At 33.3% G+C, this 21,025-nt stretch overlaps 4 protein-coding genes across 6 annotated transcripts; 2 read left to right on the forward strand and 2 right to left on the reverse strand.

Moving 5' to 3' along the window:
• Positions 1 to 382: 382 nt before the first annotated feature.
• On the forward strand, positions 383 to 2,111 carry LOC107411959 (transcription factor bHLH96-like). Its single transcript, XM_048468834.2, has 3 exons — positions 383 to 1,082; positions 1,293 to 1,712; positions 1,833 to 2,111. The coding sequence occupies exons 1-3, from the start codon at positions 582 to 584 to the stop codon at positions 1,929 to 1,931; spliced, it is 1,020 nt and encodes a 339-aa protein (XP_048324791.1). The 5' UTR covers positions 383 to 581; the 3' UTR covers positions 1,932 to 2,111.
• Positions 2,112 to 7,592: 5,481 nt separating this feature from the next.
• LOC107412023 (uncharacterized) lies at positions 7,593 to 10,682 on the reverse strand. Its single transcript, XM_016019720.3, has 6 exons — positions 10,282 to 10,682; positions 9,953 to 10,164; positions 9,096 to 9,413; positions 8,902 to 8,976; positions 8,562 to 8,636; positions 7,593 to 8,433 (listed from the first exon to the last, which is right to left on the reverse strand). The coding sequence occupies exons 1-6, from the start codon at positions 10,496 to 10,498 to the stop codon at positions 7,873 to 7,875; spliced, it is 1,458 nt and encodes a 485-aa protein (XP_015875206.2). The 5' UTR covers positions 10,499 to 10,682; the 3' UTR covers positions 7,593 to 7,872.
• Positions 10,683 to 10,833: 151 nt separating this feature from the next.
• On the forward strand, positions 10,834 to 13,322 carry LOC107412024 (glycine-rich RNA-binding protein RZ1A). Of its 3 annotated transcripts, none has more exons than XR_001580914.4 (5): positions 10,834 to 10,984; positions 11,538 to 11,656; positions 12,010 to 12,537; positions 12,620 to 12,867; positions 12,957 to 13,322. XR_001580914.4 is itself a non-coding variant. In XM_048468313.2 (4 exons), the coding sequence occupies exons 2-3, from the start codon at positions 11,546 to 11,548 to the stop codon at positions 12,517 to 12,519; spliced, it is 621 nt and encodes a 206-aa protein (XP_048324270.1). In that variant the 5' UTR covers positions 10,834 to 10,984; positions 11,538 to 11,545; the 3' UTR covers positions 12,520 to 12,537; positions 12,620 to 12,883. The 3 variants fall into 3 exon arrangements, 1 of the variants encoding a protein (XP_048324270.1); XR_007239168.2 differs by having other exon boundaries at positions 10,849 to 10,992; XM_048468313.2 differs by lacking the exon at positions 12,957 to 13,322 and having other exon boundaries at positions 12,620 to 12,883.
• Positions 13,323 to 15,540: 2,218 nt separating this feature from the next.
• LOC107411995 (vacuolar iron transporter homolog 4) lies at positions 15,541 to 16,784 on the reverse strand. The gene has a single exon (XM_016019685.4). It carries the CDS (start codon positions 16,401 to 16,403, stop codon positions 15,717 to 15,719), a length of 687 nt encoding a protein of 228 aa, XP_015875171.2. The 5' UTR covers positions 16,404 to 16,784; the 3' UTR covers positions 15,541 to 15,716.
• Positions 16,785 to 21,025: the final 4,241 nt, after the last annotated feature.

Raw genomic sequence — 21,025 nt, forward strand, 5'->3', positions numbered from 1 at the left:
AATTAATTTGATCAAAGTCTTTTTTTTTAGGGTTATAAGTTCTCAGAATAGTAAAAATTTCAGTCATAATTATCAAAACACCTGCCGGTGGTCAAAAATTCCCAAAATACCCTAATACATTATATATCTTAAAAAAAAAATAAAAATAAAAAAAGGGACTTAGGTGAGCTTAAATAAATATAATTAATTACATGAAATAACAGATAGACCGATTGAAAAATAATGACAAAAATAAATCTAATGATATATTAATTTGGGCATGACATGAACTTTCCAAGTGCAATAAGTTCAACTTTATTTCACGTGTGAGGGTTCTGTACATAAAAAATTCTCGGCATCATGAAAAGGCCTTTAAATACCTTATTTTCTCCATCCAAACCAGTCCCATATCTCCTCTCCCACCTACAACCTAAAAAAAAAAAAAAAAAATCCATTAATTTTTGCTATTCTTTCTGCTTTGCTTTTTGAGCTCTCCATGCCACTTCTTCCTTTTTCTAGGGATTTAAAAATTCCAATCAATAGCTACTGATCGAGAAAATTAACCCCCAAAAAAAGAAAAAGAAAAAAAAGAGAGATTGAGGATGGCACTAGATACTGTTGTTTTCCCACAAGATCCATTCACTTACAACGGAGGGAAAGATCTCTACAACTTGCTGGGATTGAATTGGAACAACAACTACGATTTCAGTTTAGGAAAAGAAGATGATCAATCGTTGGATTTTCTCAGCAACCAAACAGAGTTAACTAATTATGGAGAGTGGAGCAGTACTTCCTCAACTCCTAATTCCATGCTACCTCATTTCAACGAAGTTCTACACCTCTCCAATATTCCTCCTTCCTCCGATAACAACATTAACCCTACCAATGATTCTTCAGAATCATCCCAACAACAACAACAGTTCGAATCTTCCACATCAGCAGCAGCTCGTCCAAAACGTCGCCGTTCCAAGAGCCGAAAGAACAAGGAGGAGATTGAGAACCAGCGAATGACTCACATTGCCGTCGAACGCAATCGAAGAAAACAGATGAACGAGTACCTCGCCGTCCTCCGATCTCTAATGCCTGATTCTTACGTTCAAAGGGTATGTAAGTTTAATCAATTCCATTTCTTTCATTAATATTTTTGATTATGTATTTGAATATGAAATCAATTTCCACAAACTTTTTAGATTTTCATTTTATTTTTTCAGATTATATATTTGAATAAGAAATCAATTCGATTTCTTCATTAATATTTCAAGTATATTTTATTTTATTTTTTTTAAAAATTTTATTTTAATTGTCTGAAATAGGGTGATCAGGCATCGATAATTGGGGGTGCGATTAATTTTGTGAAGGAGCTAGAGCAACAAGTTCAATTTCTTGGATCTCAGAAAGAAATAAACGACAATTCAGATGGTGGAGGTGGTGGAGGATCGGTTTGTCGTTCGATGCCTTTCTCTGAATTCTTTACATTTCCACAGTACTCGACGAGTTCGACTCACTGTGAGAACTCAGTTGCCATGGTTGAACCATTGGGTGAGAACAAGTCCGCCATTGCTGACGTGGAGGTCACCATGGTTGAGAGCCATGCAAATCTTAAGATAAGATCCAAGAGACGGTCCAAACAGCTTCTCAAGATTGTTTCTGGTCTTCATACTTTGCGCCTCTCCATTCTTCATCTTAATGTCACCACTGCTGATGAAACTGCCCTCTATTCTCTCAGTGTCAAGGTATCTAATTATTTTTTGATAATTAACTTAAGCATTTTCATTAAATTAATTATTATTATTATTATTATCATTTTTTTGCTGAAACATAAAAAATAAAAATTGTGGAATTTGGGCATGCAGGTAGAAGATGACTGCAAGTTGAACTCTGTGGATGAAATTGCAGGAGCTGTTTATCAGATGTTAGCTAGAATTCAAGAAGAAGCAATGTTGAATAATTGAAAAATTTGATCCAATTTTAAAATGGGATAATCTTTTCTTTTACTTATCTTTTCTCTCTTTTTTTTTATTAAAAAAAAAAAAAAAAAAAAACTTCATACACCTGCATTATGTGGGTGCTTTTTTCCTTTTTGCTTTTAGGGATGTACCAAATTTATTGCAATCAATGTTTTCTTTCATTTAGTTTAGGCCAATTTTATTTTACATTCTATTAATTTACTTTTTTTTTTTTTTTGGTCAGTCTTATATATTCATTATGAGACTACAGTCCTCGTCTTCGTTGGCCTAAGTTGATGGTGATTTTTCTTTTTTTCTTTTTGAAAGTATGGTCTTCTTTTCTTTCTAACTTAAACTCTGTTTCAGTTTCCTTTGGTGTTGCAAAGGATATAAAACAAAAAGAAAATAGAAAAAAGGAAAAAGGACTTGGGTCTATTCAGTCGTACCTCTTCATTGGTACACACACAAACATATATATATATATATATATATATATGCATAAGAATAATTGTGATGGTTATTATAAAATGAAATAATTAAATTATATGTCCTAATTAACCAAACAACCAAGTCATAAATCATTGTTTATGTAGCTAAATGGACCAATAGACAAAAATACATGCCCATCATGGATGCCATATTCAATCTAATCTTTTTTAATGACATTTAGCAAATGTTTTTTTCTATAGGTCACAAACTTGCAAAGATCTTGTCTGCAAAATTATATTAAGTTTTCAAGGAACCTATATATTTCTATTTTCGTTGAAATGATTGAAAGTAGTCAAAAATGTCAGCAAATGGAAGCATCCTCGAATATATACCATCTAATAAAGAATATTAATTTAAACAACACAACAATCATCCATTTTGGATTGTTAATTAAGATAAATGTTATATAAGCTAGATGGAATATTCATAGTATATTATATTGGGAAATAGGTAACCAAAGGTAGAATTTGACTAGACTTATAAGCATATATGCTAGTTGATAAAATCACAATAAAAGATTGTGGAAACACATGCATGGTCAGAAAAGCAACTTCTGAAAATGAAGATTTGATTTATATATACAAAAAGTTTCAAGGAGACCTTTCAATAACACCAAAGAAAGTTTTTGGAGTCAGAAGAAGAGCTTAAAGAAGAAGGCTGCCATGCATGCATGATAAACAACTATAGTACTTTCTTTGGAATATATAGCTAATTATTAAACTTTTTCTGCATGCACCTCTATTTTTCAAAGAAGACAATCGATTGTATTTGTGTAGATATATTTATTTGGAATATATATATATATATATATATATATATATATATGTATCATCATCGTCCAGAAGACCGAAACATAATAAGCCAGACCCCAAGAAATAAACCAGGATATATATATATATATATATTTTAAAAAAGAAGATAATAAATTTATTTTGAATTTGAAATATGCAGGAGATATGGGAATTCATATATATATATATATATATATATGGGTTCAAATCATAATCATTCGCGCAATGAAGATAACAATGGCCCCATGATGTCGTACAATGTTCATTTGTCGCATCCCTAGGTAATTAAAAAAGTTGATTTGCTGTGGGGTTAAGTGTCTTTTAAAATATACGAATAAGAGCAAAAGAAAAAAAAGAAAAAAGAAATTTACAATCATAATTTCTTGACTGTATGACAACAATAAAAGTGTCTAAAAAATTTAAAACATTTAATTTCTTGTTTCTGTGATATAAGATAATCATGAACAACGTTAAGGTTCTTATTCTTTTGAACATGGGTTAAAATACAGTAATTATTCCTTTTCATTTTGATTGCTGTCCACATTGAAATAAAAACATGTAAGAAATAAATTAAGCTTTAATGATATAATTAACGTTAAACTAACTATATACATATAGGATACTATTTTTTGTGTTCTGTAAAAGTAAGGTTAACTGTTAATTGAAATATCTTTTTGTATTAGCTAGCTAGCTATCTTCTGTTGCCAGCCAGCTTTAGATCATCCAAACAAGTCACTGTAGGTGAAGGAATGAGAAATGAGGAAAAGTGGATGTTTCTCACTGTATTACTTTTCCGGTGGACCAATTGTGTCTAACATAAACTGTACTGGTTAAAAAAAATCCATAATATCATCATATATTGTCCGCTTATTGTCCATGGACCATGCCTGTTCAACCATGCCCTTGAGCCTCTTCTTTCTATATCACATGCATTGTACATCTATATGCTTCTACACACACACACACATATCTATATACATATATATGTATGTATGTTTTGATATTACCTCCCAAAATAATATTACATAATCAAATTAATATTTAATAGGCCAACTTTATAATTTAACTGGACAAATTTTCTATATCAAACCTTTAAATCATTTAAAAATTAGATATTTGAAAATACATTAGTAGTCTGTGTATAAGCATAAGCCTATACAATGCTCACTTCATATAAGGTTCAAGTACATAGCTCACTATTTCAAGCCAAAAGTATATAGCTCACTATACTCATATACATAATAATATATTTTCAAATTTCAATTATTAGAAATGCTGATAAAGAAGGTTTTGGTGATCTTATAATCGGGAATCTCGAGTAACCAGCCAGGCCACTAAAGTAGCGAAAGCAGTGATAAATCTTGTCCCTAAAATAGGTCTTATAGAATTTCCATGTATTCCCAATCTCTAGTAAAAATAAAAAAAAAAAATGGATCCATTAATAATTTTGTATGAGTTGGATTAATGGACCGTCCAATTGGAAATAATACCCAAAAATATAGGTTATTAAAAAGAGTTCTATTATGCATATACAAACAGTATACCATTTACTTACCTTATTTTTTCTATGAGGGAGAAAGAAACTTAAAGAACTCGCAGATATTGGCAAAGCTACCACTATTTTTAATTAAGAAAAATCATTCATATTAAAAACAAGGTACAGTTAGATATATATAAGTTTGTCAAAAAATTATATTGATCCTTTATCATAAAGAATACACATCAGTTTTTTAATAACAACAAATTAAATTTTTAAATTTATTGTCGACAAAAAAACCAATGGCAAAATTGACATGAACTGTAGCAGAGTATATATACATATATATATATATATATATGTATTTCTATGTGTACAAAACCTCTAGGGTTTTCTTTTGGAAGATTCCGACTCTGAACTCTTCCTTTCCTCCTGTTTTTACCTTCTTGTTTTTTAGCGAAGGGACATATTGGTTAAAAGATTCCAAAACCTCTCTCTCTCTCTCTCTTTCTCTCTCTGTCTCTTTCTCACAAAAACACAAAGAGGAATGGCTCAGATATATTAATGTATACTTAGCTTTTTTAAATGAAAAGAGTAACATGTATATAAACCACACTCTAGCCTTTTTTATATGTATATGTATTATTTTAATTTAATAAGCTGCAACACAATGTGGAAGGGTAGTGGGCTTGCTGGATATTAAAAGAAGAAAAACACAAAAAGAGAGAAGCAAACATTACACTTTTACACTATATATAATATATTTATTACCCAATCGAGCTAGCCAATGTCATAAAGAAATAGCTGCAGAGAAAGTGACTACTACTTCTTCACATCAAACAGAATAAAGCAAAAGAGATAAAGTTTTACCAATCGCAATTATTAAAAAGCAACGAATATTATAACCAAATTAATAATAGTAATTATTATTAGTAATATATTAAGTTAAACTGTTTAATAATTAAGGAAACAAAAAATTGCATAATTAAGTTTTGTTTTGTGGTTGTCCCACCTCTGTTCGGCCGTATATGAATAACATATAATTTATATAAAAAGGTATCATAAAACGTCCCATGGCCAAGTAGACAAGACATTAATGGCAATCTTTAAATCTTAATTCAGCTAATGCATCAGCATATTAATAATAATAATCTCAAAAAGTAGGAAAAAGAAAAGGTTTGGGTCTAATTAAGCTTTTTTCTTGATCTTCAAGGGTCTGCTCATAAAATTAATCTAATAGTCATAACAGAATTTGAATTCACAAATTGAATAACTTTTATATAGGCAAGTCAGACTTCTAATCAGCTTTCTTTCTGTTTTTATTCTTTTATCATTTATGTGGCCTTTTGAAGTCGGCATTGATGCCTTTTGGAGTCGGCATTGATTTATATGTGATAGATGTTGAAATCATGCTTTACTAATTAAATTTTATAACTTCTTTGGATAATGGATTTTTTTTTTCTTTTTACTTCAAATATATATATGTATATGTATAAATTATATACAGGTGCTTCAACGTAATCAATTTCTTTAGGTAATTGACTAATTTTTAATATACGACTGCATATATAAGTTGGATGATCTTGCTCAACTTTTATGAACCAAAAAAAAAAAAAAAAAAAAAAAACTCCATTCATTAAAAAAATAATAATAATAAAGGGGAAAAAAAGAAGAAGAAAAAAATTAGTTCGAAACCAACGCTTCCAGAGCGGCCAGCAGTCTGCTCCAGCAAGTAGGCCTTATTTGGTAAATGGGCTACATAGAACCAGCCTGTTCTGCAATACTCATGAAGTTGTGAATTTTTATTTTATCTTAAATGGGCAAAAAGATATACATAAAAATATGTTCATAATGCCAAAATAAAATTTCAGGCAACGAAGCTAGATGATAAGATAATAAACATTTTACAGCATAATTTACACACTAACGTGAGGGGGTTGAATCCAAATTCTCTGCTGCCAGTATCAACTATCAAGTCCTCCACTTGATTCTCAAATTTTAGACTCTTTTTCCTTCACCTGTCATCAAAGAATGAGATTTGGTTTGTGAATTCTGATTATGGTAGATCATACCAACTAAATTTTCTTTCTCTACAGAAACTAAGAATGAAGTGCAGCCAAAAAATATTGATCTTTTTTCCAATTCTTTATAGTCTCCCTTGTCTTTTTTCCCAATCAAAAACAAATACATGAAAGGTTTTTACTTTTTGACACGCCAATGATTGGTCTCCATTAGATTCCACCAGATGAGTCCTGGTCCAAGGCTGTACCAGTTCAATTGGTTCCAAACCAGTAAACAAAACCCAGTTTAAATCCTTGAGAAAGAAAGCTCCCAATGCTCCTCCGACAGACATACAATAGAATTTCTTATTGCTGTAAACCACATCCTTAATTGAATTAAAATTGTATATCAAAATTAGCCTCCACTCTCTTTATCACCAGGAGACCACGTGTTTATGAAAACCAAGTCACAATGTTCGAAACTTTTTATTTTTATTTTTATTATTTTAAACAATAAAATTAATTTATCCTTTCAAACATAAGAAAGAAAAATATAATAATAATAGCGGTACACTAATTTAGAAAAAGAAAGAAAATAGACCAAGAGAAGAAAACCGTCAAATTCTTTCAAATATTCTTTAATTTTTAATAAATTTTCCATGTGGAGATTAGATGGAAACCATCATGTACTCAATTTTATCCTATGGAAATCTTTAAAAATATTTATTTATTATTTTTCTTAATTTCAAGTTATAGATCAGATTAATTCACGGTTCAGAAAATGGCAACGATTTTATACTTGGTTGTTAGCCACCCTATCTATGTCATTATACAAAAGTGATTCCCCACTGATTTTGTTATTTTTCATCGTGTTATAGATAATTAAAGCGAACGCTATAAAATGAAGATATTTCATAAGAAATATAATTATTAGCAACAAAATTAAATGAAACATAAAAATCTTCTAGGATGTAAAGCTGATACAGAAATTTGAGAGTTAAGCTTCTTGAGGGGCTAGTCAGTCTGTCTGATAACTCTATATAACCCAAAAGTAAAAAAACAACAATATTAAATCAGCTTTCACCTGGAGCTATAAAAGCTCTCTCTTCTGCAGATGAGAAATACATGGATATTCCTAGAAGATGAGGGACAGAACTGTGATAGCTTCTGCATATTGCCCAGCATTAAGTCTATACATATTTTCCCCTGTACTTTGGCTTTGGTTCTTTGTTAAGTTTCCCTTCGGGCGCCACAGCTGAAGGAGCATCAGCAGGACTGAAAACAGCAGAATGAAGATTACCCTCTTCTAACCACTTTAAATGGTTCTCCTTGAACTCTATATGCTTTATCCTAGCTGCCTCTGCAATTTCTTCGGTGTATGTACCTGTCTTAACCATGGTCAGTAATACTCTGCTGTAACGGGAGCTCAGGATTTGCTCAGAAGTGGAAATCAATTTGAAACATTGGTGCTCTGGGAAATTGTTCTCTTTCTCTACATAATCATCTTCTCTCAACACAGGGTAGAAGAACACAAGCCTGCCACCCATCACAAGCATCCTCGCAGCAAGGTCAAGCAAATCATGAACACATTCAGCAAGGCAGTAAGGTGCAGTTGATGGTATGTGGTCTGTCCTTTTGTCATCAGGAACTGTATAAGGGCTCACAGCTCCCTTTAGCAATTTCCGGCCTCCAGATTTGCGTCCTCCAGCACGAACTCCATAAGGAGGGTCACAGATAATGGCATCAAAAATCTACACGAACAGAAGCAATTTAAAATTTGGAAACAGGTTTTGCACCGGATAACAACCTTTAAAATTTGGAAAAGAACTTGGAAATTCATATATGCAACAGAAACATTAAAAAAAAGTTAGGTATTTACCTCTTTCAATTCAGGACGCCAAGGGGGAAGATTATTATCTGCCCTTAACAAAGTAATTGGCATAGGTAATCCATACTGTAAAAAAAAAAGGTATGAAAAATTCAGTTGTTTGCAAGAAATCTACAAACACGTTCAATTCCATGTCATTCCTTCATGCCTCAAGGAATTGGCTATAACTAACAGAATAATAACGTTGCATATCCTAATTTTATAAACAAAGATAAAGTTCTGACATATAATTAACCATCACAAACTTAATGGTTTCCATCTTATTAGGACATATTCTATGAACACAATGTTTCAAATAATAAAAACAACCATAATGTAATGCATAATTCACCTGTTTGAAATTGCTCCAGACATTACAGTCCGGACCACGGCCATCACGTACCACCCGAATGTCAATGTCTGCACCCTGAACGACTAACATCAGTCTAAACTGAAAGAAAGTCACCGTGACAACTGACACAAATTTAACGAACAATATATTGCAACATAGCTCAGAATTGAACAATTGACAAAAGAAATGCTAACCATTGTCATTGCTCCAAAATGGGCTGCGGCAACAAGAATGCTCCCAGTACCAACAAAAGGGTCATAGACAAGCTTCCCTGATGTAGCCAGCCCTTGATTGGCCATTAAGAAAGCCATTTCTGCATCCATTGCGGTTGGGCCAAGATACTTGCGGCTTTTTAGCTGATAAGTTGGTATGAGCTTTCTGTCAGCACCGCCTACTTCTCGACCAAAGAAGATTCTCCTATGAACAATTGGTGGAAGGCCATTATTAGACCCATAATCATCAGTTTCCATAAGCCAAAACTTGTGATCTGGATTTTTCAAATTAACTCGACCCTGCAACATTTTCATCAATTTGAACCTCTACATCATCAACCCCAACACATTTCCTCTGAGCTTGCTCGAGTAATATAAAAATCACAGGGAAAAACAAGGTACGAAGATTGAGGAACAATATGGAATTCCAGATATACAAAAGACATTGAACTTCATAATGAAGAACTTATTTGCAGCTGTATGCACCTTGGCTTCCTGGTAAAGGGTTTGCAATCCCCTGATAAATGGCATGACAAAAAAATAATATATCTTGATGCTAATAGGGTTAAAGAACAAAAATATAAGCTTGTGCTAATGGAGCATGATACAAGCGTAGTGTGCTGTGCCGTATAGAAAAGGCCAAACTTTTCAGCAGAAAATAGAAACAATATTATGAGACAAACAAGAAATGGTGATCTGGAGTATACTACAAAGCACAGAACGACATATAGTCAAATGCTGCAATGTATTTCTTCCTAAAGTAAATATTTATCATGAAGCAACTAATAAAGAGAAAGGTAAAAATGCACTGCAAAAATCATAAAAAATAAGAAGCTGACCTTAAAAGCGATGTAATTGAGCCCCTGAATGCGCTGATTCTGGTCGTCAAGGCTGAGTACCTTCCCAAAGCTATCAACATTAATCTTGAAAGTGCTTCCTGAATCCAAGTAAGGCAGTTTGCGCTCCTCCGGATAGTTTCTTATAGCTGCTTCCAGCTCCTCATAGCTGCTTCCTTCTCCCCAAAGTTCATACATTCCTTTCACAAGTATACCTGTACACGTTCCAAAAAACCCACTTCAAATAACTCCATAACCAAAAAAAAATAAAAAAATCTTTAACAAAAGAATTTTTTAAAAAAAAAGGAAGGGAAAGTGGTGGAAATGCTAACTCCGATTGGCAATTTTGCGTGCAAGATCTTCAGAAGGAAGATTGACGAAATGGAAAGGTGAATCTGGGTGGTGGTGGAGAGGAAGCCTCCACTCCAAGCAATGGTTTTGGTTATGTGGGTCTTCTGTACCAAATGCTCCAAAGAGATGTGCAAGAGAGTCGACCTCGGCTTTCCTGTAGTCCAACAACCTGTGGTAGAACACGCACAGGTACCACATCTTCTTCTTCTTCTTCTTCCACCACTGATATTTTGTTCTTCTAAACCAAAACCCACCTTCCCCAACTCAAATCCCAAAGTCCCAAAACCACCAAAAACCCAAAACCCTCGACTTTTACAAATTCCTACTGCAAGTGCGAAATCACATCAGCGTCTCCACGGACCACGGTCATGCCGCTGGTTTTCGAAACGACGCCGTTGTTGGTTTTATTCCGACTTTTGGAGATGAGCGCGGGCATCCAGTTCTGATTCAGCCCAATAGGCCCATGATAGCCAGGGGGCCCAATTGGGAAAGGGTCCTTAGGAAGGAATAAACATACTCATTGACCGGGTCTATAACCTACTACGACACTACGTCCTCCACTCCCACAGACTTATTCTTCTACTTTGCTTTCTCTCTCTTTTATCTCTGTTTTTAGGGTTTGAGCTTTTGTGCCGAAGAGCAAGCGAAGCCACAGCTTGATCTAATTCATATATTTTGCTGCTGGTAAACCGGTTCGATTCCTTCTACTTTCTATTATGCGTCTAATTCGAGTTTTAATTGTTATTTTTTTTTTCAATCTTTTTTTATTTTTTATTTTTAATGAAAAAAGATAAAAGTGGGCAATCATAATTTTGGAGTTAATTTATTAAAATTGGCTCAATAAAAAGCTTTGGATTTCGTAGGTTTTTTTTGTTTGTCATTCGGATTAGTATCTTCTTTTAATATTTCCTGCCGTTATTCTGTTTATTTTAGATCTGGATAAGGATAACATGTTGCTTCTGTGCATATATAGTTTTGGGGAAGATTTTATTTGTTTAGGGGTGGAGGGGTTGGCTGGAACTTGCTTGTTGGTGGATGTAGTATTGATTGTAGCAAAATTAGCCTCATCTATGGCTTTTTTGCTTTACTGGGATGTTTAATTTTTTTTGTTATTTATTTATTTATTTGTTTGGTTGTTTGTTTCATGACGTTTTCTAAAGTATGCAATTATGAATTATGCTTAGTTATATGTTGGATTGCCCCTGTGATTGATTCTTTTATTGTGGAAAAATTGCAGCTTCAATAATGTCGGACGAGTTGGAGTACCGTTGTTTTATTGGTGGCCTGTCATGGTCAACTTCTGATAAAGGTTTAAAAGATGCATTTGATAAGTTTGGAAAACTTGTTGAGGCCAAGGTAACCCCATTATTATTTATGTTTTTGCTTTTAGTTTAAGCAGCATTTGTATGAACTTTATCAATGACTTGGTCTTTCTTTTTGTTTCAATAATTGGAATATGGATGAGATTGCATTTGTAGAAGTGCATAATAATTTGGTTGGATGACCATAATGGCTTATGAGATTTAGTGATTTAGAAGGGTCAGTCATAAACATGTTTTCATATAGTGTAATATATGAGAAGGTTTTGACATAATTTGGTGGAAAGCAGGTGAAGGTTTTGACATGATTTGGTGGTAAGCAGGTGCTGATTGTTTGAGTTTTGTTTGTTGTGATTTGTATTTAAACTTTTTGGATTTTGTTTGATGTAGGTAGTTGTTGATAAGTTCTCTGGACGATCTCGTGGATTTGGATTTGTCACTTTTGATGACAAGCAAGCAATGGAAGAGGCAATTGAAGCAATGAATGGAATTGATTTGGATGGACGGACTATTACTGTTGACAAGGCTCAACCTCACCAAGGTTCTAGAGATTATGATGGTGACCGTAGCCGTGATCGTGGTTGGGACCGCGATCGTAATCGTGATTCTGGTCGTGGGTCTAATGGTGGGGAGTGCTTTAAGTGTGGCAAGCCAGGGCATTTTGCCCGGGAATGTCCTAGTGAAGGTGGAAGGGGTGGAGGAAAGTATGGTGGTAGAGATGATAGGTATGGTGGAGGTGGTGGAGGGGGTGGTGGTCGTTATGGTCCTGACCGAAATGGAGACCGATTTAGTGGGCGCAGAGATGGTGGCAGTCGTGGCGGTCCAGGATCTGATCGATTTAATCGTGACCGCTCTGGACCATATGATCGTCGGGCCTCAGGAGGTTTTCGTTCTGGATGATATTTTCTTCTTATGGTGGTATGCAGCTTAGACTCTGACCTTAATATTCTTCATGGTTCCTTTGGTGCTGATGGAATTATGTTGTTTTTCTCTATTGCAGCGTAGGAACCTGAGGTGTTGCTCAACTCGGTGGAGTTTATGCTTATTGGATGTGAACTTGTGATGTCTGGGTGGATCAATATATAAATCAGTATTTGAAAGTGCGAAACTTTGGCACGAATGTTCAACTTTTTAATTGTTCCTAGAATGCTCAGTTTGATGTTTTGGTCCGAAGTGATCTTTAGAAGTAGAATGCCCATTTTGGCTACCCTGTTTTCAGTATCTTACTAATAAACAGGAGTCCAGCGGGTAATGTTTTCCCTTACATGTTTCTTTGATGCATGCCTACTTCTTCATTTCTAATTGCTGCTATATTAATATTGTTAACCTTTTGGCAGGATGCTTGGCTAGTTATGGTCTTTTTGGATACATGATTGGGTTTCTTTGTTGCTAACTGGACATGCATGGTTTTATAATCTTAATAATTGTGAAAGTTTTTTCTGCTGCAACCAGCCATCTGCAATTTAACTGGACATAAATCACTCTACTGGTGGAAAAGTTCCATTCTGCATAATCATGTGGCAGGTGGTTTGGAATCTCTTGATGAGTTTATGAACTGCTGCCCCTTTGTTTTTTCTTATGGTTCTACGTTCCACAATGCTTTTAGTCTTGCGGGGAAGAATACCGTGCTAGCCTTGTTTACATTACATTTGATTTCTTGGTTTCATTTGTCAAGATAAAAGGATATCTGTTTTCTACTTCTACTTCAGCTTCTGCTCCCTTTTCTTGGTTGGTTGGTTAGTTATATGGTTTGCATTTTGTTATGGTCCCCTTAGTGACGTGCATTCCTTTTGACGTAAAAGTAGAGGTAGGTTCGTCTTCAAAATAACTTTTTGAAATTTCTTACTTTTCTAGCTGAATATTTGCATAACATCATTGAATCAATTTTTTCTCTGTTTTTGGCTTTGTTTTTGATACCCTTTTGGAATTTGGATTCTTGCAATTTTGCTGTGTGAAACTATGAATCAGGAAATGGTTTCGTAACGCTAAATTTATAACAAAATTCATTTAGCAAGTGAATGTGTTTGACAATTTATCATCATTATTTCTTTTTGAATTTTTAGTTTTCAACTTTATTATTATTATTATTGTTATTTATATAGGGAGTCTTTGGTAGGACCGAGTCAACAATATTTAAAATCCCTTTCACTTCTTCTTTACGACCCCCTTCGCTAATATATTTTCTCGTTTTGGTTCTCTCTTGCTTTATCCGCTGTGTTTTTTTTTTTGGTCAAATAAATAAATGGTTTAAAGTATTCGTAGGTTATAAACCTTATACAAATTAACAGAATTAACAAAAATGGCCTCGTTATAATGCCTAATCTATCAAAAATAATTAGTAATAATTTGCGAACAAGTTGCATGAGACTTCTTAGAATCAACTTTCCGAATATTGATGACTAATTGTTATTTATTAGATTAAACTGGATTTTCTGTTATGGGACTTTTATTGAAAAATAATTAAATAATTAAATTTTCAGCTTGGAAAATTGCTTCAAAGGTTTGGAGTATTGTAAATTCCAAAGCTTATATATAATAAGCGTAACACTTATTTCAACAACTCCCACACTTGCAACCAAAATAATAATAATAAGGATTAATTTCATACACTTCCTGAGATTTGATATATATACAAATTAATCCTTTTAATTTTAAAAAATATCATTAATCTTTTTTTAGGTTTTAAAAAGTTACTATATTCTTCTTAATTGTTCCATTTACAACATTTGATATGATATCATTCACACACTTTAAAGATATTATTGTAATTTTCAAATTCTAAAAAATTAGATTATAATTATTGCAAATTTTAAGGAATCCTAATGCATTTGATATATATCATCCACACACTTTCAAGATCAAAATCTAAAAAATTAAATTATAATTAATGTGAATTTTAAGGAATCCTAATGTAATATTCCCTACTACCACTACTATTACCACTAGGAACTACTGCTACTGCTAATAATGATAATAATAATAATAACACAAGCAAAGGTTTGGAGTATTGAAAATTCCGAAGCTTACATATAATAAGCTTCAATATTATTTCAAGGCCTCTAACTTGATTCCTTTGACCTAAAAAAAAAAATAAATAATAATAAACAAATAAATAAAACCCGGTGCAACCAAATAAAATAAAATAATAATAATAGTAGCAGTGGTATAGCAGTAGCCAGTGGGAGTAGTAGTAGGGGTAGTGGTAGCAGCAGTGGCTGTGGTAGTGATGGTAATAGTAGTGGTAGCGGTGGTGGTGGTGGTGGTAGTAGTAGCAGGAGTAGCGGTGGTGGTAGTATTAATTGCATGAAGCAAGTCAATGGACTATTTGAAAAAAAAAAAAAGAAAGTTTAAAACTCAATACATTTTATTTATTTATTTATTTTTTTTGGCGATAAACTTATTGCTCAATCCCTGATAATGATAATGAATATAGATAATTACTCGAAGACGAAACATATTAAACTATTGTAGTAGACAAGCTTTTCCTTTACATCTAATTTGAAATTACTACCTTTAATAGTCTCTATGTTTGTGCCTTCTGTTTAATGTCCTTATTTTTACAAACGCCTCCTTGGAATAGGAGCTAGTATAATGTAAATAGATTTACGTCTAAACTTGGTAATGAAGAGGAGCTAGTAGCTGATAAAAATAAAAATAAAGAAAAAGTAAAGGATAATGACATATTTAGATGATTCTCATATCTCTTCTATGAAAACTTAGATAAGAGATGATCCATATTAATGAGATTGGTCCATCACATCTTGCGTATTGATGCATGGAAGGTAAATTCTGTCCCACATGCATATCATTTTTCCAATCCACATAAAATATGTTTTAAAAAAAATAAATAAAAACAAAATGAGAAAGTTCTTTCTTATTGCATACGCAATATTCCAAATAAATCAAAATTATGCATCAATATTAAGCAAGCAAATCCAACTTTATTATAATTTGATCCACGTACACTTTTAATTACTGGAAAAAAACTAGGCCTAAAACAAAGAAAACCACATAAATTCATTTTGTTTTTGCATCAGAACCCCACAAAACTACTAAAACCAAAACTTAAACAACATATAATAGATCATGTAAATAAATCACACTTCCATTCCTTCTGTGCCAATTAATTTGGTTAGCCCAAAAGTGATAGCCATAGCAAGCCACCCTCCAACAAGTACTCTAGCACAAGACCTCACCACTGGTGTTCTCCCAAGAACAGCACCAACCCCTCCAAATATCACCAATGCGAAGCTAGCCACAGCAGCCACCACACCAAGCCTCAACTTATGCTCCTTTATAAACGCAGCTGCCAGTAATGGCACAAGTGCTCCCACTGTGAATGCCATTGCTGCATGTGTTGGGTTTGGAAGCTTTTCCTTCTCACTCTCATCTTCTTTACCACTCTCTTCTGTATTTCCATTTCTGTTTTTCATGTCCCTTTTCATTTGAGCTCTCTCTATGTCATATTGAGTGTAAACAGACACAAACTCACCTATTGCCATGCTACAAGCCCCTGCGACTAACCCTGCAAAACCAGCGAGAAGCATGGCTTTCACATCTTCCTTAACAGCTCCCACACCCATCATCAACGATGAAACGGATACCAACCCATCGTTGGCTCCCAGCAAAGCGGCTCGGAGCCATTGTGCTCTTTGCGAGTAGTCAAATCGGTCATTATCATCTTCTCCTTGGCATTGTTTTTGTTCTGTTTGGTTTGCATTGTTGTAGACTGGGATTTCAATTTGGTTGGTAGAAATTTGGTCAGGAGCTCCGAGGGAAGACATGAAGTCGAAAGGAAGATGGCTATAAGACTGAATGGCATTAAAGAAAGAGGGAATTGATGAATTGCTTGTGGAAAACACACGCTCATATGAGGGGTATTTATAGAGAAGAAGATGATCGATTTTAGGTGGTGCAGAGCGAAATGGTGATGGGTTTTAGTGGAAAGATAAAGGGATGGGAATATGTGGAAGGCACTAAGCATGTGGTATGGCATTAATTATGTTATTAATGGCTAAACCACATGTCATATTATTTGAAACTTAGCCTTTTTATAAATAAAATCCAAGGCACTAAAGCCTCTTTATCTTGTTTTGTTACTTTTTCTGATATTTATTATAGTTGAACCTTGAGTTAAACCAACGTATTGTGTATTTCAATATGACGAGGATTTTTGATCAACCAAGAAACTCATATCAGCATGGTTCTCAAGTTAAGGCTAGCTTAAGACTAGCCATTGATAAATAGCTTCTGATATGATATCTGTGTCTAATGTCTAACATATATTAATCAGGGAAGACGATGTAAAAAGTGGGTAAAATGGTGGGATGAGGCAATAGAAGGATTACATGATATGGGGAAGTATGCATCAATTAAGTAGCAAAACTTGAAGAAAGTGGACATTGCACATAAAGGACCAGCGGCAAACACTACTAAATACAATAATATTTCTTTCTTTATATTAACCAAAAAAATCTTGCTTTTGAAGATTGTGGGAAGGTTTATACCATTAATAAATTCAATGGAGTGTGCATCACACACGAAAGCTTGTGGCCTGCTCACTTCATAATCAACTAAGAAGGTATTTTTATTCACCACTACTCCACCTTCACTCTTAATTAATCTATAACTTTCAGCTGAAAAAGCAAGGCTTCAGCATATATATTTTAGTGAATCCCATGTCTGGTACAATTGGTAAGGGACATATGGCAGGGAAAGGGAGGCAATATCTTGAGCAAATTTAGTTAGGGGAGGAAGCTTCCTATATTGCGATTTCTTTATGTGTCTTATATTGCGGTTTCTTTATGTGGAATAGGATAATGAAAATCCTTAGTGCAAGTTGGAGCTTTATTACATTTCTCTAAAATAAACGTGGAAGAAGACGGCTGAAAAACTTTTGTTTTTCTATTTTGGCTTTGAAATATCGTTTACAGACTTTTAGTATATATTATCAGGTCGACCTACTAATAGACTGACTATATATAAGGAGAGGGGGGTTGTTTTGGGGGGGGGAGAGAGAGGGCAATACTCCGAGCGAGTATGCAAACATTTGAGTTTTTATAAATTGTATGACATTCCATAAGGTGTACAACTTTTTAATAATTACACGAGGAATTTTGTTCAAGTAGCAGGATGAGAGGGTACAACACTGCAACTTCCTTTATTCATGTCCCTGGAAGCAATCTGATGTGTATAATTGGTTCAAACTAAGCAGTCTGATGTTTATAATTTGTTCAGACTTCAGGCAGCTACTCCGAAATTGCTAAACTGTAAATTGCTGCATGGTAGCAGGAGCCAGCTCTGCATAAGTGTATTGAAAATTTAAACAAAAATCATCATAAGAATTCCATCTCTACAACACATCAGGGACTTTTCTCTATAACCCCAAAAGTACAATCAATACGAGCAATAAGAGGATCATACGACTACTCTGGATACAGTGCTAATGATGGCTGAAAAGAGCAGCCAAACCAGCATTCTGGAGCAGTTTTAAATTAACTTTTATGCTAGGTTGGAATGGCACTCCTGACTCTTCTCTCAGATTTCTGTAAGCATTTTGTAATCTTTCAGTCACCGGCATCACTTTACGATCACAAGCATCACGACCATCAATCTTTACAACCTGATAGATGAAATACATTCAACTTGTTGTGGCTTGTAATATTGGAGGAAACTATTACGACATTATGAGGCAGGAGTAACATGAAAAGCATAAAAAAGAGGTATTTGCATCTTAGTCATCAGTTCTTGTATAGAGCTTATAGGAATTCATGCTGAATATCAAAAGAAGTAAGAAGATTGAGGTGCAGATGAGAAATACAATATGGATTCATTTGTATCTATATACGATAAGTCATCAAGTTTACAATAATAAGGCACTTACAGGAGTGAGTTCTCCCACTGTCCCGGTTTTTCGAACCTGCACAAAGCAAAGTGTGAAAACTCTCATGATGAACAATGTTGATTAATACAATGCTGAGGAGTAGTCTCATGATGAACAATGTTGATTAATACAATGCTCAGGAGTACTCAAATGCAATCCCTTTAAAACTCATATAAAGCTCCATAAGGTCTGCATTATGTTTTTTCTCTTCCTGGCCCATTTGCACGTACTGCTCTTGCTTTCGGTCTCTATGGCACGTATTGACATTGGGCGCATGTGTTTGGTCACGGTCCATAAGGCTTGGACTAAGATTATATTCCTCTACCCGTCCTCTTTTATCAACTAATTTACCCTCGAACATTTGTAGATCTTGGGGATTAACAACAGTGTCAAAGGTGAACACCCTTTTTTAGTCTCAGTTTTTACTGCCTTTGACCGAAATATATAGTTTAAGCTTGACAGGTCAACAATAAGGTTGATCCGCTGATGATTTATTCAGAGATTTCCTACTATAAAAAAATGGTTCTTGGTTTATTTCCTTCGTATATACATATATATAGAGCTGAGCAGATGATGCAATTCCCTCAAGATTTCCTATATCTCCTCTGAAAATATTTTGAAGTTTTGCAGTGAAATTTGTACAAAAATGAGTAAGCTTTTTGTCTTTTTCATTCCACAGGTGGGACCCAGACCAAAGCACATGAAGAAGTAGTGGCATAAATATTCATGCTCTCAAAAGTCAACTGTACATATTAGAATTTACAGCCTACATGGAACAGATATTTCTGTGACAAATGGGTCCTTCATCGGTCCTTTTGAAAATAATAATACTAATACCATATCTAATAGCTATTTATAGCTATTCTTTGATTAAAATAAATAAACAAATAAAATGATCACAAATTTCCATGTGGAATATGAAGGTCAACAAGAATTTTATTGGGTTTTTCTTCTTCTTGGTCCATTAGCACGTGTTGCTCTTGCTTTCCTTGTCTGTGGCATGTATTGATATTGGGCTCTTGTGTTTGTTCACTGCCATTATTACTGTGTGCTCTTGCATATATCTAATGGTTAATTTAATTGACCTTTCTTAGGAGCAGCCTAAACACCCTTTTTTTAATAGGAAAATTAAGGTTTTTATTAATTTTTCCATATAAAATTTAAGTTATTTTTTATTACTTTCTGTATTTTATGATGTGGAACCCCTCTGGGTGTCGTAATTCATCATTTTGTTCCTCATATTTGTTAAGTTTTAAGTCAAACATATGTTCTTCCTTGCTCTTTTACTGAATAATAATCAAGATTAATAGCGTTGGGAAAAAAAAGGGAAACAGTACTGTGCGTGCTCTTTTTATTCTTTTCTATTTTTGTTGGGTCAAGTTTAATTTTTAATTTTGAGAACGTATAGGAGAAAAAATATGGATTTCTTGTATAAACGATTCCGTATAGCATTTTGTTTTATAATCGATCTGATTCCATATACAAAATAGTTTAATTAGCTGTCTAATATTTTGGAAGACAAAAAAAAATGTATTATCCATTTCCTAACACGCAAATACCCATTTTTAATGTTGCTCATTTTATTATTTTTGTTGAATATTTCATACTATTTGAGAAAATGGCTAATATCATATATAACTTTTGAGGTTTAACCCCGTGTTAGATTATACTTAAAAGCTTCAAAAATTTCAAAATTAACTTTATTCAGTTAATAATAATAATAAAATCTAAAAAAGATATACCAATGATTTCAAATAAAAGATGTATTTTATAAAGTTACAAGCTTTTCATTAAAAAAGAAAAAAAGAAAAAAAGAAAAAAGTTACATATTTTAAATTTAAATGGCATCAGTCAAACAATTAATCTTATAACCATTATAAAGCTATTATTTGATAAAATAAATATAAATAAAATGATCACAAATTTCAAAAATCCAGAAAGAGAAAAAAAAACTAATTCAAAGCCTTTGTATTTTATGCATGGTTATTTTTTTATTTAATTTTTTTTCCAACTATAGCCCAAGTATCCATAAGCAAAACAGAAAAAAAAAAAAAAAAAAAACCAAAGTAATTATATCCAAGTCCAAAAAGCTTTAAGTACAAACATTTTATTAACGATTTTTTTTATGCATTAAAAAGAGGAATTGTAATTTTTTTTTTTTTTTTGGGTGAAACAAGAGGAATTGTATGAGATAACACTCTAATCTCCATTAGCTTCTTCAGGGAAGAGACATTAAGTACAACTGTGAAAAGAAATCGGTGGATCATCCACATGGATCAGGGTGGAGTTTTGTATAGTGTTAAAATTTATGAACTCTGGCTAAAAGGAAATCCTTGCTCTACCACTTAAATGTACATCAGGAAGAAGAAGCACATACATAGTTTCATTTTTATAAAATTCTATTTTTTTAAAACTCTTATCAGATACATACCGTTCTTTTAAAATTGTTAAATCATTAAAATATTTATTTATGTCAAAATTCCACTTTACAATTTATTAAACAAAAATAATAAGTTACATATA

The sequence above is a fragment of the Ziziphus jujuba genome, chromosome 10 (genome assembly GCF_031755915.1).
Source record: "Ziziphus jujuba cultivar Dongzao chromosome 10, ASM3175591v1".
NCBI classification, from domain to species: Eukaryota; Viridiplantae; Streptophyta; class Magnoliopsida; order Rosales; family Rhamnaceae; genus Ziziphus; species Ziziphus jujuba.

Bases quoted from the DNA above. Each gene is read 5' to 3' on its own strand.
- LOC107412024 (XM_048468313.2), top strand. From the start codon at position 11,546: ATGTCGGACGAGTTGGAGTACCGTTGTTTTATTGGTGGCCTGTCATGG. The intron at 11,657-12,009 runs GTAACCCCATTA...TGTTTGATGTAG, and splicing joins GAAAACTTGTTGAGGCCAAG to GTAGTTGTTGATAAGTTCTC.
- LOC107411995 (XM_016019685.4), bottom strand. From the start codon at position 16,403: ATGTCTTCCCTCGGAGCTCCTGACCAAATTTCTACCAACCAAATTGAA.
- LOC107411959 (XM_048468834.2), top strand. From the start codon at position 582: ATGGCACTAGATACTGTTGTTTTCCCACAAGATCCATTCACTTACAAC. The intron at 1,083-1,292 runs GTATGTAAGTTT...TGTCTGAAATAG, and splicing joins CTGATTCTTACGTTCAAAGG to GGTGATCAGGCATCGATAAT. The intron at 1,713-1,832 runs GTATCTAATTAT...TTGGGCATGCAG, and splicing joins TCTATTCTCTCAGTGTCAAG to GTAGAAGATGACTGCAAGTT.
- LOC107412023 (XM_016019720.3), bottom strand. From the start codon at position 10,498: ATGTGGTACCTGTGCGTGTTCTACCACAGGTTGTTGGACTACAGGAAA. The intron at 8,977-9,095 runs GTTAGCATTTCT...TTAGTCGTTCAG, and splicing joins ATTTTGGAGCAATGACAATG to GGTGCAGACATTGACATTCG. The intron at 8,434-8,561 runs GTAAATACCTAA...CTGTTCGTGTAG, and splicing joins GGCGTCCTGAATTGAAAGAG to ATTTTTGATGCCATTATCTG.